At 40.7% G+C, this 25,388-nt stretch overlaps 2 protein-coding genes across 6 annotated transcripts in view; both read left to right on the top strand.

Moving 5' to 3' along the window:
* LOC124274715 overlaps positions 1–11,414 on the top strand; it is a 30,743-nt gene extending 19,329 nt beyond the window's left edge. For 3 of the 5 annotated variants that reach the window (XM_046710082.1, XM_046710081.1, XM_046710085.1), the window contains 6 exons: positions 3,431–4,354; positions 4,808–6,274; positions 6,703–6,839; positions 7,828–7,955; positions 8,842–8,958; positions 10,264–11,414. In XM_046710082.1, coding sequence (XP_046566038.1) covers positions 3,431–4,354; positions 4,808–6,274; positions 6,703–6,839; positions 7,828–7,955; positions 8,842–8,958; positions 10,264–10,427 — 2,937 coding nt within the window. In that variant the 3' untranslated portion in view covers positions 10,428–11,414. The remainder of the gene's footprint in view (positions 1–3,430; positions 4,355–4,807; positions 6,275–6,702; positions 6,840–7,827; positions 7,956–8,841; positions 8,959–10,263) is intronic. The other 2 variants (XM_046710084.1, XM_046710083.1) reach the window with 2 other exon arrangements.
* Positions 11,415–23,361: 11,947 nt separating this feature from the next.
* Positions 23,362–24,645, top strand: LOC124274713. Its single transcript, XM_046710078.1, has 2 exons — positions 23,362–23,607; positions 24,352–24,645. The coding sequence occupies exons 1-2, from the start codon at positions 23,416–23,418 to the stop codon at positions 24,643–24,645; spliced, it is 486 nt and encodes a 161-aa protein (XP_046566034.1). The 5' UTR covers positions 23,362–23,415.
* The last annotated feature ends 743 nt before the right edge of the window (positions 24,646–25,388 follow it).

Raw genomic sequence — 25,388 nt, 5'->3', positions numbered from 1 at the left:
CTGCACATATATCCTAAGGACTTGATATCACGTCCAGTCACCTACAACCCTTGCATACGACCAGATTTTTCCAGCTGTAGCCTCTGAATTCGATGGACGAGATATGACGTCGGGTTTTTTACAATGTTTCCATACGAGGGACGTGATAATTCGTCTACTCATACTAAACATATTTCACAGTTTTCTAGCCGTGTATCCTCGTCCTTCGAATGCAGTTCGTGTACTTTGTGACAGTGCATTATTTAGGATTTACTTGATTATCTCCCCTGGTCTATATGGCCTTGATATTCGGTGACCACAGAGCGTTAAATGGCTGGTTGTCGAAAATCGTATCTGACTGTATGCCAAGTTCTATCTGCCATTTGCGATGACGAGAGTAGCTGTTACGACGTTTGACGTTTGATTGTTAGCAATGTTCTTTGACTGTTGACTGTTCTTATAGTTGTTACCACAGGTAACATTCGTTTCATCGTTGTTTCGATTTGGATGTCATGGCCCAATAATTCTAAGTGATGATATAAATCTACTAAACTGTGGTTGTTCTTCCACCATAGTGTAGTCACTGGATTAAAGAAATTGTCACAATTACCACACTGCTGTGTAAGTTCCATTATGTTTCTCCTCTTAGAATAAAATGTTTTTCCAATGTTTCTGTGCTAAAGACGACCTATTTTTTCTCTTTTGGTCTGAAATATTTTAATCAAAGTTAATAAAGATGTTTTCAAAAAAAATCAGTTCATATGGATTTTGATGTTATGCTAGTCATGAATGGTCCATGTCAACCGTTGCAACCATGGGTTGGTCATATCACGTCCCTCGTATGTAAGTGCCATGTTGCTCGTATTTAAGGGTTGTGACCCATCAGACGTAATATCTCGTCCTTCGAATGGAAAGAGTTAAGAACTATACATTGGGCTTATGTGACCGTGGTATTCAAACAGGGTAAAGATGGCAAAAGAGTCTGCAGAAACTGGATCAGAGAATCAGAGATCGCATGAATCACTGGCTGAATTAAGGTTTGTTTGCAAGAATGTCCGTAATGTTTAGCCTATAAAACATTTTAAGGTCTTATGCTGACAATCGTGGTGACTCTTTGAATGGAACCAGGTACTAGCTTGTGAGAACAATGCGTAAGAACTTACGACATCGAAACATATGATATGTTCATCTACAAATAGTAGTTAAACTAACTTAAAGAATTTACACAATCATTATAGAGCCAATCATAACAATGATTTAGCTTCGTAGCCTGGGCCCTTATTCTCGAAACGTTCGTAGCCCTAAGAATTCTTAACTTTGATCGTAGCCAATGTGTTAAGAATGGGCTTAAGAAGTTCGTTGGGCTACGAACGTTTCGAGAATAGCTAACCTGGTACGACCATCAATAGCTTAGTGCAATGCCCGTCTGTCTGTGCCATGTGCAGTAGATCGACTAGGAACACTTACTTTTCAGTGTTGACAGTTAAAATATACCCATCTAGTGAATGATTAGGTAGGTAGCAGTTCTTCTCTTGTTTGAATCCCTTCCTTTTCTATTGCTATACGTCAAATGCATTCACACAGGTGAGAGATGAGTCATCCCAAGTCTCGTTCGCTGACATGTTTTTTAGTTAATATTTGATGTCATAATGCGCTTGGAAGTTAGATGAATAACTTAAACAGAAAACAGAAATAGTTAATAATTCAAAACATATGAAATGAAATTTCGGTAATACTTGTATTAGAATAATCAACTGAAATCTGTCATGCAGTGTATTATATTTTTCAGCACTTTGCACTTAATCTTGTAAGTTTGCAGAAAACAGTTACAACAAAAGGTTATTTTTATAGTAATTATGATTTCCATTTTGCTTTTTGATATTGTGGTTAATTAGTTAATGACTGTCCAATGAAGGATGCAATAATAAAAAGTAGGTGTCATCGCCTGACGTGGAATGGGAGATATTTATCATACATATATATACGATTATATTATGATACAAAATGAAAATCAATATATTCTTGAAACCTACAAGACCGTTGTTGGAATCGAATAAGAATATGCTGATCAACAAAATGTCAATTTGTGAAACAATAGTCTCGAGTGGTTTTACACGGTTTATGTTTTCATGAAATTAACCAACGGCACGAACTAAATTGAACCCCACAGATGACCATCTGTCTTTATCTCGCCGTGTCAAAGTGAGATAAATGTAAACATAAAGAAAGAGGCCCTATTTTCACCAGGAGACACGTTTAAGGGGAGATAACTTGCTAGGAGGAAACTCTTGTAAAACGCATAGTCTTGTCAATGTGTTGTTATGTTTCGCAACTTCAGAACGCTGAGTCTTTCACACTCATGTATATAATAAACAGTTGATATAAGTGCGATACTTATTCACCGGAACACAGCAAATACGCTGAGTAAACAGATTACTTAATATCATATATCATACATTACATATTTTCTTTACAGCTTTGATGACAGTTTGAAAAGACAGATACACATTTATTAGAAATGGATACTAATCAAAATAACCATATACGATACCACTGCGTCTTCTCTCTTCCCTTGTCTTTGTCGATTTCTTATCTGTCAAGTTCTATCACTTTCTTAATCATGATGTCTATACTGTAAATTTTGAATTTTGGAAATACCAGAGATATGTGTTCGAAGTTGAAGAACTTGTTTCCAATCCCTTTCACATGTGAATAAAAAATGTTTACATCAAATGATTTAAATAGGATTCATTGTGTACAGAATTACAAGTCAGCATTTATATGGAAATTAATAAACCAGTATGATTGTGTAACGCATGTTATGTATGGGATTACTGACTGACTGACTGAGTTTGGTTTTACGCCCCTTTTACCAATATTCCAGCAACATCACGGCGGGGGACACCAGAAATGGGCTTCACACATTGTACCCATGTGGGGATTCGAACCCGGGTCTTTGTGTGCTGGAGATTACATGTAGGTGCAGGAGTGTGGGTTCGAATACCGAATGGGACTTAACTCAACAAAAGTACCATTCGTAACTACTCGTGTCATTCCGGCAAGCCGGACTATTTACAAGGAAAGATAACTCTGAATTTCCAAACACGGCTACTCCTACAAATTAATAGTACAACACGAAAGTCGCTTTAAGTAAGTTACCTATGTCCTTAGCATGTATCAGTAACAAGAAACTTTTATAATCACGGAAATTATAAGGAAAATCGATAATCGCAAAGAAACTATTTGACTCATTTCACCTCTTACTACACGCGAATTGATTGGTTTGTAACGATTCTTGGCAATAATGGCGTACTGTACAGGTACGAGTTTTCTTGTGGGTCACGGAAAGAGGCGAGTAGTAACGAATGCAAAAGTACAAGAATCTGTTACGTCTGACCACTTTCAAAATTACATTGTGTATTCACAGTATAATTGTTATTCTTCTACCCAGATTATGGTTCAGCTGATGAAGTCCCTTCAGTGGAACTACATCGCTATTGTGTATGGTGATGACACCTACGGCAGGGAAGGAGCCAAAACCCTGAAATCCATGGCAGAGAGTCACGGCATATGCATACCCGTGTTCGTACCAATATCTCCGGGATCCGTGAGCGACGAACTACGACAACGCTTTGAGACAATTAAAGATGAGCTTCAAAAGGATTCACAATCGCCAGTGGTTGGTTTGGCTTTTTTCGGCCAAGCTGAAACTGCCAAAGCGATGTTCGATTACCTTGAGATCGAGCTCAGCAACTTCCAGATGATAGTTTCTGAGTCCATTGGTGAAAGTGAGTCATATTTGATGAAGTCTGACGGAAGCGTGTACCCATTAGCTAAGGGACTTCTCACCCCAAGTCCTCCATACTATGATGTCGAGCTGTTCCAACTACACTGGCAGTCGCTTCATACCCAAGGCAATGTTATGCGAGAATACATACAAGATGATGATTGGCTGTTGAAATACATGGAACAAGTAACCAAGTGTTCCCTGGCAAATGAAACAAATATTCCACCATCCTGTCTTCAACGGTCCACAGATTCAGTACAAAATGCCAAACTCTCCATCTACACCAACTACGCACTGATGGCTGCAGCCGCCTTTGCAAAGACATACAAGACATTATATGAGTTGAAATGTCCTCAACAAACAGGTGTATGCAAGGATGTGGAGGATTATATCTCCAACAAGGCCAAGTTTATTGAGGAAATGGCTGCAGTAGAAGTCAACCCTGTCGTTGAATTTACCGAGCTGTCACCCTTTCGGTTGAAGTTTGGATTCAGGAATGGAGAGCTTATGTACACGGAAATGGGAAACTATTCCACGTACATTGTTAACAATTACCAGCAATGCGATACTAAGTTTTGTCATGTGCAGGTGAGAGAAAATGTGTATACGTTGTTTTGTGTGCGACTTGTGTATGGATGCATGTTTTAGTATTCTTGAGGCTGGATATACCAACTTTTAGAAATGTTACAATAGGATTTTTGTACCAATGGATAAATGGAATTTCAATAATATATAGTCAAAATTGTTAAGACAGCAATATGATTAACTGGGATAACATGAGTGAGTGAGTGAGTATGTTACACTTTGTACCCATGAGGGGAATCAAACCCGGATCTTCGGCGTGACGAGCGAACGCTTTAAGCAGTAGGCTACCCCACCGTCCCGGCATCACATGAGCTATCCATACATATAGAAAGCAAAAATTATTTAATTATTTTCGGATTTATTTCTTTGTTACTGAAACGTCAATTTAATATTCTCCCCATAATTGATGAAACAATTCCTATTTGTGAGGTATCATTCACAACCATTCTATTGTAGGCTGCGGATTACGATGGTGCAAACCTGACTGTATCGACGGACCGCATCAGGTCCTATAGAAGAAATGGTGATGAAGTTATCGGGCCTGTAGCTGCCCAGTGTCAACAGCCGTATACCTGTGATAAGTGCAGTCGAACCATCACCCCTACAGATGTGTTATACATTCCTGGAGACTACTACATAGTAGGACTTGTCCCTATCCACAACAAGAAACAAGATGACCCTCTGCAGTGTGGTGAACTACGGACCGCCGACAGTGTGGACATTGCAGAAAGTATTTCATTTGCGATTAAGAGAGCCAACTCGCAGAAAACTACATACATATCGGCCTTCGGGGAAAAAACAGTTGGTTTGGTTCTGATTGACACTTGCAATAATCCCTTTCAGGCTAGAGAACAAATCATACAGTTGCATCGAGGTGAATTGAAATTGTCATCTAAACTTAACAGTTCCATGCTTGTTAATAGAATAATTGGATACGTTGGGCCATACGGTAGCTCTGTGTCAGTGCCAGTGTCGACTCTCTTGGCTGAGATAGATGAGCTAGTAATTGCATTTGCTGCAAGCTCTGTTGTCCTCAGTGACAGAACCTTGCATCCGACATTCATGAGACCAGTTTCTCCTGACAACAAGCAAGCTGATGTTATAATGCATCTTGCTAAGATTCTTGGTGCCAAGTATGTTCAGATACTGTATACAGATGAAGTGTATGGCATCACGGGGAAGGAAGCGTTAGAAAAGTCCGCAAAGATCCACAAAGTCTGCATCGCTCAATCTCTTAAGATACTGGATTCAACTGCTTCTTCGAACTCCGTGGGCTACGTTTCTGAGTTGAGGAAGTTTCGCCATGCCAGGATGGTTATCGTGTTTGTGCGGTCACACGTGACACCTATTCTAATGACTGCACTCAATAAGGAGGTAGACAATGGGGAGTTCGTCTTCATTGGCGGAGAAAGTTGGGGAAAACGTCCACAGGTCCTGACGAATAACTTTAAATTTCGCGGCAGCTTGACCATAGGGCAAGATCTACCGCGGAACACGGCATTTGAAGACCATTACCGTGAAATTGATCTCGAGCAAACAGAAAACCCATGGCTGCAAGAATACTTAGAAGAACGTAACGAATGCTATTACCCTTTGAGTTTTAAGAAGAAAAACATACACCAATGTAGCCCTACCGTCTTAGAAGCATACCGTCCGACAGACACATGGGTGCCGTTTGCCATAAATGCTGCGCATGCTCTTATAATTGGATTTAATCAAATTCTGGAAGACACTTGCTTTGGGTCTTTCCCAAATTGCCCCGAATATTCCACTGCTAAGCTAATAGAAAAGGTTAAAGCTGTTCGCCTTGACATGTATTACGATGGCAGAAATGTTCGTGTGTTCGACGACAATGGTGAAGGGAATGTAGCTTACACAATTTATCAGATTATCAGAGAAGGGAGTGCCCTTAGTTACAAAAGGGTGAGTTTTATTTATTTAATCGTTTAATTTCGTTTACATTGATGTGTATTGCAACTATATGGCGGCGGTCTGAAAGTAATCGAGTCTGGACCAGACAAACCAGTGAACAACAACATGCGCATCGATCTACGCAGTCTTCTTTTACAAAACCTTTTTTTCTTTTACAAAACCCTTCGAGGTCAGATACAAAAGCAAATTTCTGATTGAAATGAGATAACATAAACATGAGAGAGTGAGCGAGAGCGAGAGAGGCAATCATTACACATAAACTGTTGCGTTATATATAGTCTATATATATATAATAGATACTTGGTATATAGATGATATATATATATATGTGTGTGTGTGTGTGTGTGTGTGCGTGTGTGTGTGTGTGTGTTTTCAATGGCTGTTATGATATATCAATTTGTATAATGTTAACATTCCAGATTGGAACGTCTGAAAATGGGGTGCAGTTTGTGGTTTCAAACTTGGATACGTCGTTTGAAGTGGACCTGTCATCTAGTTGTCAGAACGATGTTGACTGTGGCATATGCTCCAGACAATTCAACAAATCTGGTTTAAGGTAAGATGAATTTGTATCACGTTGCTTCCTTCTGGCCTGACATAGCTGCCATTACAGAGATTGTGTGACTTATTTACTGTGTTATCACATCATAACAGATTTAGCTGGCGTCCTTGAGGTACACGGTCGAACATTTTAAGGGCAAACTCCGTAATACAGCTTTCGTTGTTAGAGCATTCTACTTCACACAACTGTCATTGTTATAGCATTCTGCCCACACAGCTGTCACTGATAGAACTTTCTGCCTCACACAGCTGTCATTGATAGAGCATTCTGCCTCACACAGCTCTTACTGATAGAGCATTCTGCCTCACACAGCTGTCATTGTTAGAGCATTCTGCCTCACACAGCTGTCATTGTTAGAGCATTCTGCCTCACACAGCTGTCATTGTTAAAACATTCTGCCTCACACAGCTGTCATTGTTAGAGCATTCTGCCTCACACAGCTGTCATTGTTAGAGCATTCTGCCTCACACAGGTGTCATTGTTGTAGCATTCTGCCTCTCACAGCTGTTACTGATAGAGAATTCTGCCTCACACAGCTGTCATTGATAGAGCATTCTGCCTCACACAGCTGTCATTGTTAGAGCATTCTGCCTCACACAGCTGTCAATGTTAGAGCATTCTGCCTCACACAGCTGTCAATGTTAGAGCATTCTGCCTCACACAGCTGACAATGTTAGAGCATTCTGCCTCACACAGCTGTCATTGTTAAAGCATTCTGCCTCACACAGCTGTCAATGTTAGAGCATTCTGCCACAAACAGCTGTCAATGTTAGAGCAATCTGCCTCACACAGCTGTCATTGTTAGAGCATTCTGCCTCACACAGCTGTCATTGTTAGAGCATTCTGCGTCACACAGCTGTCAATGTTAGAGAAATCGGCCACACACAGCTGTCATTGTTAGAGCATTCTGCCTCACACAGCTGTCAATGTTAGGGCAATCCACCTTGAAACAACTGTCATGTTTTCCTGGGATATTGTTCAGCGACCCCGTGAACAGTGACAATGTGCCAGCTATCATTCTTGGCGGGTTCGTGGCTGTGTTGGTGATCGTGGTCATAGCACTGGTGGTTGTGTTGGTCAAGACGCGTCGTAGAGCAGCTTCCACGGACGGTGAGATATTTGTTTATGGTTTTCACTTTCCCATATAGGTTTGTAGATAAACACATTTTAGTTTGCAAAGTATAAAAAGTCGATAATGCCGATGTAATGTAAGTTAATTTCAGTTTCCGTAGAGCATCTAAGTATCTTTAAATCCAAATATAACATTTTTGTTTTATAAGAATACTCTCTATTTGTGTTTAGAAGTCATACAGTCATCTCCTTTTATTTTTGTATCACGGGTGCATTCAGAATAATATAAACATGTTGCAAACCTTTCCACAATCACAAGAAGGCTGTGCCAAAAGATGATATTAATAACTCATTGAATCGGAAATATTTTTTTCAAAAATAGGAATGATTGTTTGTGGCCATGCCAGTTGTTAAGTTAGAAATATAGAGGTTATGTCCATCAGTGACAAAACATGACGTTCTATGTTTTTAAGGTGAAACTTGCTTCTGTATTTGTTGGTGATGGGATAAGGTACACTGTTCTTTTCACAGAACATCTGATGCCACCATTGCATTGTTGTAAACTTGAACACGTGCTTATAGTTATAGTCAATCCCCACATGGCCCATTTCTGGTGTGCCCTTCGTGACTTTGCTCGAATATTGCTAATTAGAAGCGAAAACTTCATCAAATCAATCAATCAATCAGCCAATCAATCAATCAATCAAAATATAGTCATAGTCGTGCAATGGACTCAGCTATAACAGCTTTTATCATATGCAAGAATTATCTAAAAGGCCATCACCCAGGTACTGTAACTATCTTCCACGGGTAGAAATGCACATTTTTTTGAAATAAGCTTATGAGAATTGAATGATGTTTTATGAGTATGTCGAACGTTTTTGCCTCATCGGTTTATATTTGTTTCTCATATCATACGTTGCAGCATTGGGATCTGGCCAAGGCGATGATTACCATGAACTTGATCTTGTGGCTCACAGTCGATCACCAGCCCAGTGTAAGGGACCTCCAAAGCCCAACTATAGGCACGGTGAAATACCAGGTTCCATTTTCCCCACATTTTCCCTACTCCTCTAAATGCGCCTTTGTGTAATGACACTCGTTATACTGGAGTCGACCCGGGAAGACCCGGATTAGAATTGATCTTCAGTTACCCATGCTTGTCGTAAGAGGCGACTAGTGGGATCAGGTGGTAAGGCTCACTGACTTGGTTGACACGTACCACCGTATCCCAGTTTTGTAGATCGATGCTCATGCTGTTGATCACTGTATTGCCTGGTCCAGACTCTTTTATTTACAGACTGCCGCCATACAGCTGAGTGGGGCGCAAAACAACAAACCAAACCAAACCATGCTTGAGTCATGACATGCCGGCGATTCCAAAATACTTTCACGATCTCACATCCCGATGACTTCTAACATTACTACGCTTATCAAACATGTCTTCACCCACCTTGTCTTATCTTAAAGCAGATTGAGTGTGTGTAACATGTTTGAGATCCAGCCACATGTATTGTGCACTCTTTAATTTAGATGAATAAGTATTACTGTTCCAATACGTTAATTGAAATTAAAAGTAAACTTTGAAGTGCGGTCCGCGATAACCAACAATATTAAAGCGCTCGTACAATGCGTTTCTCCGCACTGTGCCTCAAAACAATTATTGCTGGAGCATTCCAATTCCGTGTCGTCGCTCCGATCATTAACAGTGGCTTCATACGAGAGATATATGAGCACACTGTGTAGTCTACTATCAGTGCATGCTTGGAGTTGACAACCAAAACCGAAAGTAAAGCCATCCATTTCTGGCTTTTCTCATTTGGAATTTTCCTTTGCCAGTTTGGGTACTGTTCCTCAAACGTACTCCAGTGCTATCACTAATGTAATCAACCCGCGAAGATCCGGATTAGAATTGGTCTTCACTAATCCATGCTTGTCGTAAGAGGCGACTAACGGGATCGGGTGGTCAGGCTCACTACCTTGGTTGACACACGTCATCGTTTACAATTGCGTAGGTTAATGCTCATGAATGCTGTTGATCACTGGATTGTCCTGTCCGGACTCGATTATTTACAGACTGCCGTCATACAGCTGGAATATTGCTGACTGCGGTGTTAAACAACAAACCAAACCTTAACAAACAAGCGAACAATACAAACAACTAACGTAATCAAAGTCATGGTCAACAAAAGACAGTCATAGCTCTGAAATGAGGTCGAGTAACAGAAACTCAATGATACAATTCAAATCGGCTATTGAGCATACCGTTTCAAGTAACATGTAACTGCTCTGCGTTCTTGCGCCCTCTTTCTTGTTGTATAAGGTTACATCGAACGTTATATTTCAGTGCAAGGAGAACACGCAGTTTCAAATGTGTACCTGACAGCCATCCCAGGAACGCCTGAGCTTCGAGGTCGGTCCGTTCGTAGACCAGCTGGAGAAGCCGGTGAAAACTCTCCCGGTGCAGTGAATGAGAGCATGGTGATCGACGAAGCGGGCACAACAACATAGAGATCGCTGTGGACAAAAGTACTGTGTTACCGTGTGTCCATACGGATATCTGGGAGCGAGACTCAGTGATGCTACTCTCAATCTATATATTTTCATTCGAACTCAAAGAATATTTACTGTGTTAACTGGCTCCCGTTACAGTATGGCCCCACAAATGCCACCATATTGTCCTATGATATGTCTTATAGTATGACCATAACATGATTATGCAGATGTTTTTGGTGCTAAAAACGTTTAGAAAATGTGGACCATTTTACATATTTTTATATATACATTATTTTTATAACGGATATAGATTTTACAATGTACCCGTGATTTATGGTATTGGTAGAACGATTGTATACACATCTATGCAGTGCTTTGGGATGTGCATAGTGTGAGGTATTACTCAATATTCCTTACTATTCTTTTTTCATATTTTTTTTTTTATTCAGCCTCGGTAACCACGGTTTGACATAAACCATACAAGTCCACGTGGTCAGGGACTACTGGTTTATAGCCTGAAACTTTTACCACAAACTTTACCTATATATAATACCAGAGCATATTGCAAATCTATAACGAAAAGCTTCATAGAAACTTTGATATTGGTATAGTGAGACTTTTATATAGAGTATTTTAAATCCAAATTTAAAAACTCAAATATTTACCAATTATAATTTTATTGTAAATCTAACATGAGTGCTTCTAAATATATAAACTTTACCTTTGAATATTTATATATTTCTAGTGCATATTTCAAATCTATGATGAAATGCTTCATAGAAACTTTGGTATCAGTATAGTGAGACTTATATATGAAGTATTTTAAATGCATATTTAAAAACTCAAATATTGGGTCAAAGTGATCTGTTGAACCGTACAAGAGGAATTTTACAGAAAATTGTTGCTGTGAATACTTAGAAAGAAACTTCACATAATCATTAATCATTGAAGTCACATTTTTACAATTATAGAAACTGTTAACATTGATGAAGATATATTTAATCAAATAATTTGGAATAATAAATTAGTCATTTTAAATAAGAAGTCTGTGTATAATGATGAATGGGTAAAAGCTGGCATTGTATGTGTTAGAGATTTGCTTGATGAAAATGGACAGTTAAGAACTAGACTAGAGTTACAAGAGATATATAATTTGAATATGCACAGTAGATATTTTTACAACATCAAAGAGCTGTTCAAAAGGCAATAAATATAGTCCGAAAATTCAGTTTTTGTGAAACACACCACCTAAGTTACAGGGAAATATTATGAATGATAATATTAAGTCTAGGCACTTTTATTCAATGATTGTGGATAACAAAGTCACTTGACCATATACATTTAATGATTCATCACATACTAGCAAAATGTACGGTCTTTTAACAACCCTTCCGTTATCCAACAAGTTAAAAGAATAACAATTCAAGACTATACACAATATTGTGCCTTGTAAGAAATGGTTGTTTAAACTTCGCTCAAGTGAATCACCAGGATGTGACGACTGTAAAACTTAAGAGGACGTTTCCCAATCCTTACTAATTCTTAGATCGGAGTATTGTGACACCAGAAATGGGCTTCACAAATGGGAACCACTGATCGTTGATAATGTAGTATTGTGTTTATGACCTTTATATTCACTGATAGTTGTGTATACACATGACCCGTTAAAACCACTGATAGTTGATAATGTAGTATTGTGTTTATGACCTCTATATTCACTGATAGTTGTGTATACACATGACCCGTTAAAACCACTGATAGTTGATAATGTAGTATTGTGTTTATGACCTATATATTCACTGATAGTTGTGTATACACATGCCCCGTTAGAACCACTGATAGTTGATAATGTAGTATTGTGTTTATGACCGTTATATTCACAGATAGTTGTGTACACACATGACCCGTTAAAACCACTGATAGTTGATAATGTAGTATTGTGTTTATGAACTTTATATTCACTGATAGTTGTGTACACACATGCCCCGTTAGAACCACTGATAGTTGATAATGTAGTATTGTGTTTATGACCATTATATTCACTGATAGTTGTGTATACACATGACCCGTTAAAACCACTGATAGTTGATAATGTAGTATTGTGTTTATGACCATTATATTCACCGATAGTTGTGTATACACATGACCCGTTAAAACCACTGATAGTTGATAATGTAGTATTGTGTTTATGACCTCTATATTCACTGATAGTTGTGTATACACATGACCCGTTAAAACCACTGATAGTTGATAATGTAGTATTGTGTTTATGATCTATATATTCACTGATAGTTGTGTATACACATGCCCCGATAGAACCACTGATAGTTGATAATGTGGTATTGTGTTTATGACCTTTATATTCACTGATAGTTGTGTACACACATGACCCGTTAAAACCACTGATAGTTGATAATGTAGTATTGTGTTTATGACCTTTATATTCACTGATAGTTGTGTATACACATGCCCCGTTAGAACCACTGATAGTTGATAATGTAGTATTGTGTTTATGACCTTTATACTCACTGATAGTTGTGTACACACATGACCCGTTAAAACCACTGATAGTTGATAATGTAGTGTTGTGTTTATGAACTTTATATTCACTGATAGTTGTGTACACACATGCCCCGTTAGAACCACTGATAGTTGATAATGTAGTATTGTGTTTATGACCTTTATATTCACTGATAGTTGTGTACACACATGACCCGTTAAAACCACTGATAGTTGATAATGTAGTATTGTGTTTATGAACTTGTATATTCACTGATAGTTGTGTGCACATATGTCTCGTTAAAACCACTGATAGTTGATAATGTAGTATAGTGTTTATGACCTTTATATTCACTGATAGTTGTGTGCACATGTGTCCCGTTAAAACCACTGATAGTTGATAATGTAGTATTGTGTTTATGACCTTTATATTCACTGATAGTTGTGTATACACATGACCCGTTAAAACCACTGATAGTTGATAATGTAGTATTGTGTTTATGACCTCTATATTCACCGATAGTTGTGTATACACATGACCCGTTAAAACCACTGATAAAATAGTTGATAATGTGGTATTGTGTTTATGAACTTGTATATTCACTGATAGTTGTGTATACACATGACCCGTTAGAACCACTGCCAGGTGAATGTGTGTATGATCTTTTCCATCCCTTGATAGCAGGTGTGTCCATATGATCCATTATAACCACTGATAGTTGCATGTCTCTCTGATCCTTTGTAGACACTAATAGCCGTACAACTATGTATATATATCATCCTTTATAGCCAATGACAGTTGTTTTTGAAGATATTTGGAATGTACACATACACGATCGCTAATGATGTAACGTTTTGCTGTGTGAACGCAAATCTTAATGGTGCTTCTTCCAGTACAATCGCATGTCAGTGTTAACGGTGATGTCGAAATAAATGTGTATCGACGTTCCAAAAAGTAATCTCTAAAGAATGAGGTCCAGACTCTAGCTGTCGGTATTTCAGTTCAGTGAGTGAGTGAGTTTGGTTTTACGCCCCTTTTGGCAATATTCCAGCAATATCTCGGCGGGGGACACCAGAAATGGGCTTCACACTTAGTGCCCAAGTGGGGAATCGAACCCGGGTCTTCAGCGTGACGAGCGAACGCTTTAACCACTAGACTACCCCACCGCCCCGATTTCACTACAGACCACTTAAAGGTAAATGTTATAACCATTTATAGGAGGGCATTACGACATGTACTGTTCCAGCGTTTCCGAAAACTAGGTATGAGATGTGATGCAATGTTCATATCCGGAAAGGAACAATGCTTGTTGACAACATTCCACATGACAGGTAGTTGTTTACCTTTACTTGTAATACGACCGCCTCCGTGGTGTAGTGGTTAGAGCGTCCACCAGGAGAGAGGAAGGTCGCGGGTTCGATCCCCGACCGCATCATACCAAAAGACATTAAAATATGGTACTTCTTGGTCCCTGCCTGGCGTTCGGCATTAATGGGTACAACAAGGACTGGTCGGCTCGGAGTCAGTATAATGTGACTGAGTGGGGTATTCATGCTTCACTGCAGCGTGGTATCTCAGTGGGCTAGCACTATAAAACCAGCTTAAGTTTGGGCTAGTACAAGCAGCCGCACATACACATACACACGCATGCATGTCGTCATATGAGCGAAATATTCTCAAGCACGATGTTAAACCCAATTTCACCTCACCTCACTTGTAATACAGCGCCCGTGAAGAAGGTGGGGTGGCATAAGGGAGACAATTCATTCTTTTATGTGTACGACTAATTAGCCCGCCAACAAACGCTACTAACTGACCGAGTATTGGTCATAGGTGTTGCATACGTTTTTCTGAAACTAACATTTTGAGCCTGTCAATACTCACTGCCATTACAATAATGTGTTTTTAAATGTCCACTCAAATTGCAAGAAAGATTTACATTATATCTTCTGTATTTTCAGGATAGAACGTTTGTTATTTGACCTTTCATTCCAGCATTGGGTAACTGGCAGATATGTGTACATGTCTACCATGTGGTGATGTGTGGTCCTGTGCATAGAGCACAGGTCACACATCAGTTGAAGTTAAGCACTGTTGGTCGAGGACTGTCCTTGATGGTTGACCGTGTTCGGCAGCTTGAATTTCTAGTCCTGTCCCACAACGAAGCACACGTGGCACATGTGGTCTCACCTTAGGCACGTGAGTTTGTTCATGAATTGCCTCTCTTCACCAAGCAGTGAATGGGTACCCGATGGTATGTCATATGACTGTTTACCTTCTAGCGCCTCACAGGCAGCTTGAGTTATTTGGTAATAATGCGTTATTTGAGCATACACAAGAGCGGGGAAACTGGTCCCTTATAAATAGCCATTATTACGTTTAACAGATTACAGATGAAAATGCAGCAGAGAGGGTTCGGGGGATTCTGGCACAGTCAGGCTGGTAAGGCTCATCATCAGCTCAGGGTCCTCACCCCCTTTACACGCAGCTCAGACAGCGAAAGGGACTTCTCCCAGAAAACACTGCCTAGACGAACCCACCAAGAACTTTCCGGAGAATATGAAGGCTCCCCAAAACTGCAGCCTTCTGCATTACCCAGATTGTCAGAAGGGATGTGCTCCCGGTGGAGAACCCGGGCACTCTCCTGATCTGCGCCAAGAGATCAGGAGGAACCAAACCAAGGGCACCGAGAACAATGGAGAGCCTGACGACAGTGTACTTGGGATGCAAGCGAGACATTTCAAAGGCGAGGTCCGCATATTTATCATGCTTTTCCTGAATCTTGCCAATCACATTGCTGTCAAAAGGAACAGAAAATTCAATGATTTATCAACAAGCACAAGACCAGGTTTGTTGGCAGGAATTCTTCTGAGGCTGTATATGGACCTATTCCACAGAAGTTTGAAAGCATAATTTTCCATGACGCCCTGGACATGTTCAGGGTCGTACCATGGATGGATCTCGGAGTCAAAGCCACAGGCATGGCGGAGACGGTAGTAAAAGCAGCGAGCCATGCCATCATGTCTCTTGAGGTATGCTGTTTGTGCCAAGGAAGGGCATCCACACACAAGGTGTTGGACAGTGACTGTAAATTCATTACACAGTCGGCATTTCATATTGATATTTTCCTTAAGAATCACATTTTGGCGACTACGATTGGGAAGTGACTGGTCCTGAGCAGCAAAAAGGAAGCCCTCATTTTCACATTTGAGACCAGCCGACTTCATCCAGGCGAAGGAGTCGGTGGGACTGCTATTCTGTTCCACACACTGCATGTACACACGATGCAATGGCTTCTCAGAAAGCTTCTCCACAAAAGACCGACTCTGGGCAGATTTGGTGAAGGACTTCACTTGGTTTACTCCCATCGCTATACCGTCCAACGGTACATCGCCATCAGCAAAATCAACCTCAAATTTCCGATTCTGTCCAACAACCTTGGCACGCTTAAAATAGCTGTGGTATTCCTTGCTTTCATCATGAGTCTTGACATGCATCACCAGAGGATCATCTGATAAATAAATATGTGCAAAAGTACACAATAAAATTCTATCATGAAGAGCCTCCACATTAATCAAACCCCGTCCTCCAGGGTTGATTGGCATATATACACGGTTGAGAGAGGAACGACGGTGGTGGGTCTGTTATCAGACATGATCCTTCTGGTCAGACGGTCAAGACTCTGGATATCTTGTTTCGTCCAATCAACTACTCCAAAGGAATAGGAGAGGACTGGCACAGCAAATGTATTGGTGGCCTTGGCTTGGTTCGAACACTTAGCTCTGAGCTCCAGATTTTCTTTAATCGAGATTTGTACTCGGCCCGAAGTTTTTCTTAAATTTAGGCATTCTGGAGCTTGTCTCGAACTTGCATTCCAAGATAAGTGTAGGTCTGATCTTCCACAAGATGCTCAATAACTCCTCCCCCTTGTAACCTGACTGAGCCATCATTAACTACCTTGCCACGTTTCAAATCAATATTATTACGTTTGTCGAGCCCAATTGTCATGCCAATATCATAAAAAATGCCAATATCATTAGGCATTATTACTATTATTATTTATTTTTTATTATCATTATTATCTGAGAGACAGATATGTGCACATGTCCATGTCACAGAGATGTTCAGTGTTATTCGTCTGACAGTTATCTGCGTGGTGTATCTTACATGTGACATCATTACATGTGTAATTCGGCTTATATTACTGCGTGATAAGTACAACTTCATTTCGTATGCCTTCTCCTCAGAAGTTGGTAAGGAAGTAATATGGATATCGAACTTGGGCATATTTGCCAAAAATTTAAGGAACTATCATATCACCGCAATACATGAGGTAAAGAAAATGTAATCTTAAACGAGAAGAGTTTCTCAAGTGAAAAGTATTGTCACTGAAAAGCATCATGTCAAAGAGTTAATAAAATCACCGAACAAAGGTAAAATCACATTTCGGCTGAGATAAACCGACAGGAGTTACTTCCCTTCTTCCGTCCTGCATAGTTGGGAGTCCTTGACGACTCCGTTCAAGCATTATTGATGAACGGGTGGTAGTAGATCTGAAACTTGGTCACTAATGTTTCTTTTTGCCAGTCTTTGATTTGGACGGTATCGGGTCACTAAGTAATCATATTATGGTTCCACGCTACTTACGACGGGGAACCTCGGAAATGGGCGCCACACGCTTTGTATCCTTGTCAGGAATCGAACCCGGTTCATCGGCATGAACGGAGCCACTGAACAAATTCTAATGTGAATAAATTTGCCAGTCAGAGCTAGATGTGATGGTTTTCTGTCACACATGTGTTTTTGGAATACCTTTGATGCCAGGTGATCTAGATGTGAGCATGTTCTGTCCCACCGGTGTCGTCTAGAATACTGGTGATACCAGGTGATCTAGATGTGAACATGTTCAGTCCCATCCGTGTGGTCTAGTATACTGGTGCTATCAGGTGATCTAGATGAAAACATGTTCTGTCCCACCCGTGTCGTCTAACATACTGGTGATAGCAGGTGATCTAGATGTGAGAATGTTCTGTCCCACCCGTGTGGTCTAGAAAATACTGGTGAACATGCAGATCTAGATGCGAGCAGGTGATACTGCCAGGTGATCTAGATGTGAGCATGTTCTGTCCCACCCGTGTCGTCTAACATACTGGTGATACCAGGTGATCTAGATGTGAGAATGCACTGTCCCACCCGTGTCGTCTGGGAATACTGGTGATAGCAGGTACGTAAGTGATCTAGATGTGAGCATGTTCTCTCCCACCCGTGTCGTCTAGAATACTGGTGATAGCAGGTAATCTAGATGTGAGCATGTTCTGTCCCACCCGTGTCGTCTAACATACTGGTGATACCAGGTGATCTGGATGTGAGAATGCACTGTCCAACCCGTGTCGTCTAGAATACTGGTGATAGTAGGTGATCTAGATGTGAGCATGTTCTGTCCCACCCGTGTCGTCTAGAATACTGGTGATAGCAGGTGATCTAGATGTGAGCATATTCTGTCCCACCCGTGTCGTCTAACATACTGGTGATACCAGGTGATCTAGATGTGAGAATGCACTGTCCCACCCGTGTCGTCTAGAATACTGGTGATACCAGGTGATCTAGATGTGAGCATGTTCTGTCCCACCCGTGTCGTCTAGAATACTGGTGATAGCAGGTGATCTAGATGTGAGCATGTTCTGTCCCACCCGTGTCGTCTAACATACTGGTGATACCAGGTGATCTAGATGTGAGAATGCACTGTCCCACCCGTGTCGTCTAGAATACTGGTGATAGCAGGTGATCTAGATGTGAGCATGTTCTGTCCCACCCGTGTCGTCTAGAATACTGGTGATAGCAGGTGATCTAGATGTGAGCATGTTCTGTCCCACCCGTGTCGTCTAACATACTGGTGATACCAGGTGATCTAGATGTGAGAATGCACTGTCCAACCCGTGTCGTCTAGAATACTGGTGATAGCAGGTGATCTAGATATGAGCATGTTCTGTCCCATCCGTGTGGTCTAAAATACTGGTGATAGCAGGTGATCTAGATGTGAGAATGCACTGTCCCACCCGTGTCGTCTAGAATACTGGTGATAGTAGGTGATCTAGATGTGAGCATGTTCTGTCCCATCCGTGTGGTCTAAAATACTGGTGATACCAGGTGATCTAGATGTGAGAATGCACTGTCCCACCCGTGTCGTCTAGAATACTGGTGATAGCAGGTGATCTAGATGTGAGCATGTTCTGTCCCATCCGTGTCGTCTAAAATACTGGTGATACCAGGTGATCTGGATGTTAGAATGCACTGTCCCACCCGTGTCGTCTAACATACTGGTGATACGAGGTGATCTAGATATGAGCATGTTCTCTCCAACCCGTGTCGTCTAGAATACTGGTGATACCAGGTGATCTAGATATGAGCATGTTCTCTCCAACCCGTGTCGTCTAGAATACTGGTGATACCAGGTGATCTAGATATAAGCATGTTCTCTCCAACCCGTATCGTCTAGAATACTGGTGATACCAGGTGATCTAGATGAGAGCATGTTCTGTCCCACCCGTGTCGTCTAACATACTGGTGATACCAGGTGATCTAGATGTTAGAATGCACAGTCCCACCCGTATCGTCTAGAATACTGGTGATAGCAGGTGATCTAGATGTGAGCATGTTCTGTCCCACACGTGTCGTCTAACATACTGGTGATAGCAGGTGATCTAGATGTGAGAATGCACTGTCCCACCCGTGTCGTCTAGAATACTGGTGATAACAGGTGATCTAGATGTGAGCATGTTCTGTCCCACCCGTGTCGTCTAGAATACTGGTGATAGCAGGTGATCTAGATGTGAGCATATTCTGTCCCACCCGTGTCGTCTAACATACTGGTGATACCAGGTGATCTAGATGTGAGAATGCACTGTCCCACCCGTGTCGTCTAGAATACTGGTGATAGCAGGTGATCTAGATGTGAGCATGTTCTGTCCCATCCGTGTCGTCTAAAATACTGGTGATACCAGGTGATCTGGATGTTAGAATGCACTGTCCCACCCGTGTCGTCTAACATACTGGTGATACGAGGTGATCTAGATATGAGCATGTTCTCTCCAACCCGTGTCGTCTAGAATACTGGTGATACCAGGTGATCTAGATATGAGCATGTTCTCTCTTACCCGTATCGTCTAGAATACTGGAATACCGGTGATACCAGGTGATCTGGGTGTAAGCATGCTTTGCCCCACCCGTGTCGTCTAGTATACTGGTGATGCCAGGTGATCTCGATGTGAGCATGTTCTGTCCTGACTAGTATAATCTAGAATACGCGTGGTAGTAGGTGTTCTTCAGGAGAGTATGTCACAGATGCATCATCAAGAAACTACACCTGGGTGGACAATTTTATTCGCCGTCAGATTTGCTACCTTGTACGCATCAAGATCCATTAATGTGATTTAGAATCCAATAATGTGCCTAGTTGTGATATGCATGTCAGTACATTGTCTACACCCCACATGAAGACGTCAAGCCAGAAAAATCATATATGTATTTCAAGATGCTTAAACCCCGACACACTCCAGGGACCCATCGGTACCCCCACGACGTGAGTGAGCGCAATGTCGGTAGGACTGGACACTTTGCAGTCACCTTGGTAATCAAAGTGTCAGTTTCTTTTACCTGTTCAGCAAATGTGCACCACAGAACTACTTTTTTTATATAGTTCAGACCAGTACTTTACTCAGTACTGTAATACAATGTTTAACACTGAAGTATGGGTAATGCTATTAGTGTTCATTGAGAGTTGTTGTGTTTTCGTTGTCTGTGGTCATGGATTTGTAAGACTCTCGAAACACTAGTGAGGTTAATGAAATATAACACCTAGGAGGTGGGTTTCAGATTGAGTCTATGGCCAGGAACAACTCCGTGATAATATTACACAGACATGATCATTTTTGATGAGGTAATTGACCCACACATGCATTAACCACTCCATACACGAAAAGCACGGAGGCGGATTGGACAGCCTCAGTATTGAATGTTCTATACTTGAGTGGGAAAGAGTGTGTTGACGCCACTCTGAAGTTACGTGAATTGTACGTTCATCCAGCCTGCCGTGTTTCCCTGTGTGTGCTAAAGGAACCGAACTGGACGTTCCGGAAAATAAGTTGTATTTAGTATTGCACTATCAAACGCGGATCTGTTATTCCAAAGCTCATCACAGTATGTTTCTAAATATATTTACCATACATGGTATTAAGGGATCCTAAATATTCCTGTTAGAGCTGCCATGGACGTTATCTGAATGAGAAACCTATCTTGAAAACTGCATTGAATACTATTTGAGACGGACCAGGGAATGTAAGGTAATTCCTGATATGAAGTTATGTTTTATGTTTACTGTCTTGAAGCAGGACGACGGTTCCATTGGTCCCAGAGTTATAAAATAATTGATTGAGGCGTTGATAGAGAATCCAATCAAGGAATATAGTGAGGTGTCAGGTTTACATCTTTCACAAGGGGTCGTTTTAGGAGATAGATTTGGATGCCTAATCGTAAACACACAGCAGGATACCAATCTCTCGTTAAAGGTTCCCACATGTCCAGTGTCTATGTACGAAGTGAGTACCGTTAATGATCCTATGTTTAGAAACATAGAGGCATCAAACGTTGGCATGTGTTCCGTGTAGGTGGCATGGCTTCATCACAAGATGTCTGAGGAAGAACTCATTGGAAATATCCGGCGAGGAGTTAAAAAAGAGACAAAACACTCTTTGATTCACACCTGGAATGAAAAAAGTGACACAAACATTCCCTTCCGTTTGTCAATGATATTAGGTGCTCCTTAGGAAAGAATACTGACGAGTGAGTTGGGTTTAGCGTCGACAACTGACAGGTAGTACAGGCACCTTGGAGGTTGTAAACTTTCTCCACTTAGCAGAATCACACAGACATGGGTATGGGGCGGAAAACAAAGGATTTCAATTGGGGTTTATATGTGTAACGTGCTTTTCACCAATGCTATCAGAAGGGCGCCTGACGAAGCAGTAAGTACAGATTCACGACTTACCTTGGCTCATTGACGATGCCCTTTCAACCTATGTTCAACGAGGCGATATATTCCACGGTCTGATGCCAAATTAATGATCTTCAGCAGCATCTCAGAACATATAAAAGATAAGTGTCTGGACCTGTGAAGTCATCTAATTTACTCTAAGACCTTACTGTTAAGTTAACAGACACATTGAGAGATATGTACAATCTTTCCCCACTGTAGTTAGTCTGTGTTTTTCGTTCATATCAGTTAAAGTACCTCAGGTTTCATGTGTTGGAAGAAAGAAAAAGCAAGCAAACATATTTGATAATGAACGTGATCAGTGTCTTGGGACTGATGGTACACCGGTAATGATGTACAACTGGTGGTTACACGACACTACTGGGATTCATCCTGATATCTTGGTGCAAGTCTCATAACATCGGCGATAATGATATGAAGACCTCGTTTACCTGGAACAATAACTCATATTTTACCGATGGAGACCCGTGAAGATCCGGATTAGATTTGATCTTCAGCAACCCATGCTTGTCGTAAGAGACGACTAAGGGGATCGGGTGGTCAGGCTCGCTGACTTGGTTGACACATGTCATTGTATTACAATTGCGTAGATCGGTGCTCATGCTGTTGGTCACTGGATTGTCTGGTCAAGACATGATTATGTACAGACCGCCGCCATATAGCTTAAATACTGCTGAGTGCGGCGTAAAACTAAACGTACTCACTATTTTGCAGATGGTCTTTGACCACCGAATAAACGCAGATCGAATGTTAATCTGCTGTATACAGTTAGGCTAACGATTCTCTAGATCTCCCATTATGATTATCTTAATTCCTGTCACTCTACATTACCATACATGCATATACCTCGAACAATGATAGGAGAGACTTAACATTCGTGTCTGTAGTTGATTTATGTTGATATTCAGTAACCTAACCCAACGTCTTCGGAAAGACGAAGAAAGTCCTGTGTTAGGACTGGTCTTCTTTGGTCGAGCTGAAACAGCAAAGGACATATTTGTGTACCTTGATAAACTCTTGGAACTCACAAATTTTCAAATGATTGTTTCAGAATCATTAGCCGTTGACAAAATGTATGTACAAGACGCAAAGGATGGGCAAATCATCCCCAGAACTAAAGGTCTCTTGACTCAGAGTCCAGATTATTACGATGTGGAATTGTTCAGTCAGTTCTGGGCTGATCTACACAAGAATATGACACTGATAAAGAAACACATCAGGAATAATGATTGGTTTCATGGTTACCTGCAGAAAATTACTGGATGCATGGACTTACAGTTTAAGGACAGCATGGTCAATGCTACCGCCTGTCTCAATAGGGCAAGCGAATATATTCGTGGGCATACGAAACTGAACTTGTATACCCATTGTGCTCTCGTGGTGCTGCAGCGCTTGCGAAAACAGTTAAGCAACTATATACAGAATGTGGTTCAAATACTGATGTTTGTTTTCGGATGAGGAGTCAAGCAATATCAAAGATGGAACAGATCGTTGTCAGTACGAGAGGGGATTTTAAGCAAGAGTTTCCTAACGTAAACATTACCTTCAGCTTCGAAAAAGGAGAGATTCGCTATGCAAAGAAAGAAGAACCTGATTATTCTGTCTTCAACTTCAAATCCAATGGCAGCTCATTTGGATTTTACAAGGTATACCATTTATGTCTATCACTTCCATACTTTATGTGTTTATTTTTCGTTACTTGTTTCGATCAATAGAAGAACAAGATATGTATTAGTTATCCACCTGAAGGTTTCAAATAGATCTCACAGTGGCAGGTTGTCTGGAAAGCATCATGCAAGGAAAACAAACACGGGTTGTCCTTTTGAGCATTATCTATTTGAGTATCAATTCTTATAAAAAAAACTACTTTAAGCTATTATTAACAGGCAGCTAACTATATATGCACAATTCACATAAAGTATATGACTGCCAACTTTGAGACTGCAAACTGGGCAGTTACAAACATGAAACATTTCAATAAATACACTTTTACAAATCTCCATTTGTTCTTCTATACGAAAGTATTATATCATAAATAATTGACAGGAATATTATACTGATTATACATTGGTCAAACAAACCACCGACTGTTAACAGAATGAGAAAAAATACAATGATAGTAATAGTCCACTTTTAAAGCGTCATTCCAGGATGAATATCTTGCTCAAAACGTTATCAAGTATTACCAGGACTGAAGTCCTAGGCACTCCGAGGAATCAAGCTGCATTAGACGCTCACCCATCCAGTGGCTGCATAAGACGCTCACCCATCCAGTGGTCTTCCCCGCTCACCGTTGCTCAACTTCAACTGAATAGTAACTTGAGCTCTATGCACAAGAATAGACATCACCACAACGATTACCAATGCTATGTTTGTTCTTATCCTTGCAGGTGGGGGAGTTTAGAGATGACCGGTTAAATATAACAGACACAATCGTGGCATTTAATAAGGACGAAGAAGAAACAGACGCCGTTCATGCACAATGTCAGAAATCGTATGACTGTATAAAGTGCTTGAAGTCAAACGAAGATGCAAAGGTCTTATACATACCAGGTGATTTCTATATCATTGGTATGGCACCCATACACAACAAGGGTGGTACCTTTCTGAAGTGTGGAAGCGTGCGAGCCATATCTCTAAGTGTTGACCTTACAATAGCATTGCAGTTCGCTGTATCCACCTAAAACAACAAGTCTGGCATATTTGGTGGGACTCTTGGCAACAAGACAATTGGCTTGGTTGTACTGGATACATGTTCCAATCCATATCAGATACAAGAGCAGATCATTAGTTTGAATGATGGAAGCCTACGTCTTGACCATAGTTCTAACAGTTCAAAGATTTTGGACAAGATAATTGGTTATATTGGCCCTGCTTTCAGCTTCGTAACTGTACCTGTTTCAACATTATTGACACAAACCAAGACGTTGCAGATCTCCTACTCAGCCACAGCTTCCACCTTGAGCAACAGAGGATATCATCCATATTTTATGAGAGCGAGTTCACCTGACCCCAAGCAAGCTGAAGTTATCATGCAGTTAGCTAAAAGGACTTCCTCGAAATACATACAGATTATCTTCTCGAAGGTGGAATATGGGATAGCTGGAAAAGAAGCTCTTCTGGATGCTGCACAGAAAGAGGAGATATGCGTGGCACAGACCGTTGAAGCTGAGAACACTGATGATCCAAGTAAACATACAGGCTACATGTCTAAGCTAAGACAATACAGATATGCCAAAGTTGTCGTCGTGTTTGCATTGCCGTTTCTTACACGTTTGATCATGCAGAACCTTGATAAAGATATGGAAAGTAGAGAATTTGCCTTTATTGGTGGAGAAAGCTGGGCTCAAATGGAAGACCTTTTAACAACAAACTTACGTGGTTCTATAACAATAGCTCAGAAGCTTCCTGAAATTACCGCTTTTGC

Source organism: Haliotis rubra, unplaced genomic scaffold (assembly GCF_003918875.1).
Source record: "Haliotis rubra isolate DU_JTF1 unplaced genomic scaffold, ASM391887v1 Scf1936, whole genome shotgun sequence".
In the NCBI taxonomy this organism is placed as follows: Eukaryota; Metazoa; Mollusca; class Gastropoda; order Lepetellida; family Haliotidae; genus Haliotis; species Haliotis rubra.
The sequence above is the reverse complement of the archived record's forward strand: the minus strand, read 5'-3'. Positions and strand labels throughout refer to the sequence as shown.

What these genes read in the sequence shown, in the direction of transcription:
- LOC124274713 (XM_046710078.1), top strand. Translation starts at nt 23,416, where the DNA reads ATGAGGAGTCAAGCAATATCAAAGATGGAACAGATCGTTGTCAGTACG. An exon ending in GCTCATTTGGATTTTACAAG is followed by an intron (nt 23,608 to 24,351) that starts GTATACCATTTA and finishes TTATCCTTGCAG; the next exon opens with GTGGGGGAGTTTAGAGATGA.